At 43.2% G+C, this 7252-nt stretch overlaps 1 protein-coding gene across 2 annotated transcripts in view; it reads left to right on the top strand.

The window, feature by feature from the left end:
* LOC310792050 (cAMP-responsive element modulator-like) overlaps positions 1–6545 on the top strand; it is a 208574-nt gene extending 202029 nt beyond the window's left edge. For both annotated transcript variants that reach the window (XM_083653747.1, XM_083653746.1), the window contains 2 exons: positions 3461–3617; positions 6282–6545. In XM_083653747.1, the coding sequence (XP_083509873.1) occupies positions 3461–3617; positions 6282–6423 (299 nt within the window). In that variant the 3' untranslated portion in view covers positions 6424–6545. The remainder of the gene's footprint in view (positions 1–3460; positions 3618–6281) is intronic.
* The last annotated feature ends 707 nt before the right edge of the window (positions 6546–7252 follow it).

Raw genomic sequence — 7252 nt, 5'->3', positions numbered from 1 at the left:
AAGAGTCCTATGTCTATATAGGTAGAACGCAACTGTGTCGGCATTTCGACGTCACTCGGCCAATGACCTTATCAGTGACTTCACTCAGGCAATGACTCATCAGAGACGTCACCTGGGCACTCAGAGACGTCACCTGGGCACTGACTCATCAGCGATGAGAAAGTCACAGAATTAGAGACAGACACTAAACTTCTTGGTCACTCTTTGTAAATTGCTCTGGATGAGAACATCAGCTGAATGAGAGAAGGCCCTCCTCCAGTGTCAGCATCTTTTAGCATCCACTAGAGCAGAGGTTCTCAAATGTTTTTATATATATATAAGGACCCCTTATAAGATAGAAAATATACCGGGGACCCCCTCATTCTGATTTGTGATTTTGGGCTAAGCTTAGTTGTTTCCACGGTAACATGCTTGACTTTTAAATTGATAGGTTTGAGATTAGAATGTAATCCATGAACCATTTTAGATTTAAAGTATAACAAAATTCTTCCTGAAAACTTTTCGCGGACCCCCTGTCAAAGTGCCACGGACCCCTGGGGGTCCCTGGACCCCCATTTGAGAACCATTTGAGAACCACTGCACTAGAGATATAAATAACAATATGTAACTCACTGCTTTCTAGTCTTTTATGGCATAAACAAATCAGTGAAATGGACTGTGAGTTGCTCTCTGGTCAAGCTGATTGAAGGTGATCATGACATAACATTGGCTTATCTCTGGTCAGTGGGACATCAGGGGTGAGGGTCACCAGAGGCGTAGCCTGTGACGACTGTGTAAACGTACCATGATGCTGCCTGTACCCATGCTAGCACAGAGATGATGATGTGTTCCACACCTTGGTACAGGTTAGGTACACTTGAGGCATGCTGGAGAATTTACTCATTTTCAGAGGGTGCTGAATGGTTCTAAAATTAGCAATTAAGTGATGAGAATATAAAAACAGAAATCCTCCCTGGTAGATTATACTAACACTTTAAGCATACTCCTCGTTGTGTGAGAGTAGGCCGTTAGCTTTATCCAAAGAAAGTATAGACTTAAAAGAAGTTGTTGGTTTTTATAATAAATATGGTCTGTAGATTTGAAAATTCTAAGAACATAGAACAATATGACTGATGTATGTTTTGGGAATGTTTCAAGTGATATTATTCATCTGCTGTGCAGTGATTTCTACCTGTTATTTTTAGTTCATATTTCATGTCAATTCTACCAATCTCCCACACAACTGACAATGTAAAGTTCTGCTGTATAGGCTATCACATAAGATTACTTTCCTTTTAGCTTTGGAGCGACTCCAAGTTTATTTTACTCTTTAGAGAATGCTCACCTACAGTCACTCAGCATAGTGTGTGCTAAAGTGTTGGAGCAGAGATGGGGACTTGGACTTGAACTTGAGTCGCACTTGAGTCGCGCACACACAGTGACTTGAGACTTGACTTGAGACTCATCCTCAAAAACTTGAGACTTGACTTGGACTTGAGATTTGGGACTTGTGAACAATCTTTTTTATTATTATTAGTATTATTATTAGTATTATTATTAGTATTATCATCATCATTATTATTATTATATTAATATTATTTATAATGTTAATATTATAAATAATTATAATTATAAATAATTATTTTATTTTATTTTATTTTATTTTTATTTGGTGCATTAATGAAATGTCTACTAATGTCATCTAATCACTGCTGATACGGTATGCTTATAGATAAAGGTGTGAGGATAATACAGTGCATTGCATGCTTCCTCAGTTTTAGCTATGCAGTGCTCTAAGCAGACTGGATGACATGCAGCAGATGATAGAATGTTCATCCATAAGAGACTTGAGACTTGACATGGACTTGTGACCAAAGACTTGAGACTTGACATGGACTTGTGACCAAAGACTTGAGACTTGACATGGACTTGCAAAAAATGACCTGTGAGCATCTCTGGCATGGAGCACCGTAGCAGACAATCTACAGGAGACTCGTGGTTTATTTTGGTGTTTTCATCACTTAACAGACAAGTTCACCAACAAGCCAAACTTGTGGGCTGGGGGGACTTGAGCTCGGTCAGAGAGGTATATTGACTCTCCTCCTTGAGAAGTTTTGTCTCATTCCACTGCAGCCACCTGACTGTTAGATCAAAACAAACAGGAAACTAAAATTCAATTCAGTTAGTGTTGAGAAGATTTGTGAGGACCGGACTGGAAATGACTGTTTGTATAGGTTGAGTCATCGTTATTAGCTGGCGCTCGCCCTCAGGTGTCGGTTAGAACACAGGATGCAGAGGAGGTCTGACATCACCGATGATGATGTCAGCCGGCTTCGCCCAAGGCATGGGCCAGGGATGATATCATCTGTGACATCATGATAGTCGTCGTCGGGAAACTCCATGCCATCATCAGTTATGATGTCATCCTGGTGTGGTCGCTCCAACCGCCCAGATGGGAATTGAACCCATGACCTTCCCGGGATGAGGCGACGGACGGCCTTGCATTGCGACAGCCACCGTTCCCCATCCTCTTTTATGCAGCTTAACCAGAACCTTCTCATTAGATGAATTCACTTTGCACTATGTCTTGAAACAAACTGTGTCACGTAAGAAATTCAATTTTTGTCGGCTCTCTGCGGGCGATTATAATATCGGGGCGGTTGCACAGTAAACACCGCTAAGAGGCACACAAATTGATGGGAAAGACAAACTTATTGTAACCAGGCAGGTCACTCGAGAACAAATAAGGCAGCCCGGCTAAGAGGAAATGCACCTCTTCAAGCAGGAGGTATAGAGTGGATAAGGAGCGGTCGGCTGAACCTGTCCCCTCTGTCCCCTCTGTCCCCTCTGTCCCCTCTGTCCACTCTGTCCCCTCTGTCCCCTCTGTCCCCTCTGCTCAAATCCCTGCATGTTTGTTGTTGAGGGGGATATGATGAAACACTGTGTGATTGCGAGAGCGTTACAGTGATCAAATGGGAGAAGAAAAAAACACACAGTGGTAGAACCAGTGAATAAAACGGAAAAGATTTGACAGCAGGCAGGAAGTCAACAACACTGAGTCTGTCCTTAAACCGTGTGTCCTTGACCTCCCTGTGGTACGGGGCACGGATTAACAAAGTATCCCGTTATTACTAGCACACGAAAAATACAAAACAGGGCAGCAAAATGCAATGAAAATCTACAGGAATGAGACATTGATCTAGAGGTGACTGTCTAATTTAGAAAAAGTTTGGTCAGAATAGTCAGATCTGGAACACAGTACCAGTGATTTGGTAGAATGTGCTGTTTTTGTACTGTGAATTAATTTGAATGGTTATGATGATTTTATTCTCTCTTCTTCTTTTTTTACGGTGACATCAACCTGCCAAGGGACAACAGATGAAAATGAGCCTGGTGGCGATTTGATTTTAAATCTTCATTGCACTGTCCCATTTAAAATAACTACATTTTAAATCTCAATGGTTCTGTCCCCCTCCCACAGCTGCCACCGGAGATACAGCCTACCAGCTGCGGTCGCCCAACTCGGGCCTGACTCAGAGTATTGTGATGGCGGCTTCGCCGGGCGCCATGCACAGCCCGCCGATGCACCGCCCCGAAGAGGTCACCCGCAAGAGGGAGGTCCGACTCATGAAGAACAGGTAAGACCCAGCAGGACCAGGTGGAGGGATTGTATTGTATTGGTGTTCCAGTTATTAGCACAAACGATTAAAAGCTCAAAGTCAAAACAGAGGAAGAGAGAAAGATAAATTGACCTTATGGGCGAGGCTAGCAAGGTTATGAAAATCATCTCGCCTCCAAAGATCAAGAGAGAGAAACCGATATCAAGACGACAAACATAGAAATAACATCAAGTCTCATCAAGGAGAAAAATGGAGCAAAACCCCAAAACAATAACATTCCTATAGCCTCTGATAGGGATCATAGGGACATTGAGAGAGAGAGAGAGAGAGAGAGAGAGAGAGAGAGAGAGAGAGAGAGAGAGAGAGAGAGAGAGAGAGAGAGAGAGAGAGAGAGAGAGAGAGTGTGTGTGTGTGTGTGTGTGTGTGTGTGTGTGTGTGTGTGTGTGCGCGCGCGTGCGTGCGTGCGTGCGTGCGTGCGTGTGTGTGTGCACGCACAGAGAAAGATGAGAAAATGTGATGAGTTTCATTCCAAAAACTATAATAGAGTATATAAAGTTATTTGAGAAAGAAATGCACTTGCACAGTATTTCATAAATGTAGATGTGATGACAAGAAAAGCATTTAGATATCATAGCTAATAACCCTAAATGCTATTCCAGTGTGAACAATGTTTTCCGTCATTATGTAAGACATCTTTCTATGGACTGATATGACTGGACGTGGTCCCCCAGAGTCTATCAGAACAGCATTCATACTAGCAGCGGTTTGCTATACAGAAATAACAGAGGTGGAATGCCGTGATTGACCAATCAGATGAGCATTAAACAAAGCCGTGTAATGGGAGGGGCTGTGATTGGCTCGGCAGTATCCACGCCGGGTAGAAATGTGTTGGAATGGAAGGGGGGCGGGGCCAGACGCCTCTGCCAGAATAAAAATGAGCTCACAGATTCGTCAGGTTTCCAGGCTGTGTGGAAGAGGATAAAATGTCTGCTAGCTCTCTGGGATTGTGCATTGCTTGTGTCTTGCGTGTAGCGTTAGCTATGTCTTCAATGGGATTGTGCATTGCTTGTGTCTTGCGTGTAGCGTTAGCTATGTCTTCAATGGGATTGTGCATTGCTTGTGTCTTGTGTGTAGCGTTAGCTATGTTAGCTATGTGTGTAGCATTACCTATGTGTGTAGCGTTAGCTATGTCTTCAATGGGATTGTGCATTGCTTGTGTCTTGTGTGTAGCGTTAGCTATGTTAGCTATGTGTGTAGCATTACCTATGTGTGTAGCGTTAGCTATGTGTGTAGCGTTAGCTATGTCTTCAATGGGATTGTGCATTGCTTGTGTCTTGTGTGTAGCGTTAGCTATGCTAGCTATGTGTGTAGCGTTAGCTATGTCTTCAACGGGATTGTACATTGCTTGTGTCTTGTGTGTAGCGTTAGCTATGTTAGCTATGTGTGTAGTGTTAGCTATGTCTTCAATGGGATTGTGCATTGCTTGTGTCTTGTGTGTAGTGTTAGCTATGCTAGCTATGTGTGTAGCGTTAGCTATGTCTTCAATGGGATTGTGCATTGCTTGTGTCTTGTGTGTAGCATTAGCTATGCTACACAGCTATGTGTGTAGCGTTAGCTATGTCTTAATGGGATTGCGCATTGCTTGCGTCTTGTGTGTAGCGTTAGCTATGCTAGCTATGTGTGTAGCGTTAGCTATGTCTTCAACGGGATTGTGCATTGCTTGTGTCTTGTGTGTAGCGTTAGCTATGTTAGCTATGTGTGTAGCGTTAGCTATGTCTTCAATGGGATTGTGCATTGCTTGTGTCTTGTGTGTAGTGTTAGCTATGCTAGCTATGTGTGTAGCGTTTGCTATGTCTTCAATGGGATTGTGCATTGCTTGTGTCTTGTGTGTAGCGTTAGCTATGCTAGCTATGTGTGTAGCGTTAGCTATGTCTTCAATGGGATTGTGCATTGCTTGTGTCTTGTGTGTAGCGTTAGCTATGCTAGCTATGTGTGTAGCGTTTGCTATGTCTTCAATGGGATTGTGCATTGCTTGTGTCTTGTGTGTAGCGTTAGCTATGCTAGCTATGTGTGTAGCGTTAGCTATGTTAGCTATGTGTGTAGCGTTAGCTATGTCTTCAATGGGATTGTGCATTGCTTGTGTCTTGTGTGTAGCGTTAGCTATGTTAGCTATGTGTGTAGCGTTAGCTATGTCTTCAATGGGATTGTGCATTGCTTGTGTCTTGTGTGTAGCGTTAGCTATGCTAGCTATGTGTGTAGCATTAGCTATGTCTTCAATGGGATTGTGCATTGCTTGTGTCTTGTGTATAGCATTAGCTATGTTAGCTATGTGTGTAGCATTAGCTATGTCTTCAATGGGATTGTGCATTGCTTGTGTCTTGTGTGTAGCATTAGCTATGCTAGCTATGTGTGTAGCGTTAGCTATGTCTTCAATGGGATTGTGCATTGCTTGTGTCTTGTGTGTAGCATTAGCTATGTTAGCTATGTGTGTAGCATTAGCTATGTCTTCAATGGGATTGTGCATTGCTTGTGTCTTGTGTGTAGCGTTAGCTATGTTAGCTATGTGTGTAGCGTTCACTATGTTAGCTACCGGTATGTGTGTAGCGTTAGCTATGTGTGTAGCGGTAGCTATGTCTTCATCCCAAGACTCAAACCGCATCTTTCCCCCCCTTTCCTCTGCAGGGAGGCAGCGCGCGAGTGCCGCAGGAAAAAGAAGGAGTACGTGAAGTGTCTGGAAAACCGCGTGGCCGTGCTGGAAAACCAAAACAAGACCCTGATTGAAGAGCTGAAAGCTCTCAAGGACATTTACTGCCACAAAGCCTAGTAGCAGCTGGGGGGTCACGGGAAATCCTACTGAAGACAAGCACACACACACGTTGCCGTTTACAGCCAAACAAAACGTACTCTGGAACAAACACTGCGTTCACCGTTTCTCTGTCCGCTCAGGCCTGCTTGGTTTACACCGGATTCAGAAGCATCCGGTGGGAGTGGGAGTGGGGGTGGGGGTGGGGGGTGGGGGCTTCAAAGAGCTTGAGCTCGGAAGTTTTCCAGGTGCCCCACAAGCTACGCAGGCCCACCACCACCAGCAGCTTCAACAAACCAAGCTACTTGTCCTACCTAGTTGTCATTTGTGTCATTTATGCTTCTGTTATGTGGGTTGTTTCATGCATTCCTTCGTGCAAAAAAAAAAAAAGAAATCACTAAAACCGTCTTTCTTTGAGAGTAACATTTTGTCAGCTCAATTCAATTCCTAGATTTCAACAGCCTTCTTTTCAATTTTAGAGTTACGAGGTCAATTACATTTTTGTAATTGAAGAAACTTGAGTGAGCGAGCACGGTCGTCAGGACGATCCTCCTGTTTGACTTTCCACAACAGCCTATGCATGTCTGTCAAAACAGTTCTGCTTGTTGTATTTGCAATAGTCAGGGCACAGGAAGTGTGTCAGTGGATACGATCAGCTTTCTCTACCTGTGTCTGTGATGTATCCAAATAGGGTTTCATTCTATGATGTTTTATATCTTACAGAAAGGGAAAACATTGCTACCTAATAATCAATCTGTCAATATACTGTATAAAAAAAAATCTTTCTCTTTTCTATCATCACAAATGTAATTATTTTGTAAGCAAACATGTGGAGCTGACTCGCCTTCAT

Source organism: Poromitra crassiceps (assembly GCF_964638095.1).
Source record: "Poromitra crassiceps genome assembly, chromosome: 17".
Taxonomy (NCBI): Eukaryota; Metazoa; Chordata; class Actinopteri; order Beryciformes; family Melamphaidae; genus Poromitra; species Poromitra crassiceps.
This window is presented reverse-complemented; position numbering and strand designations above follow the sequence as displayed.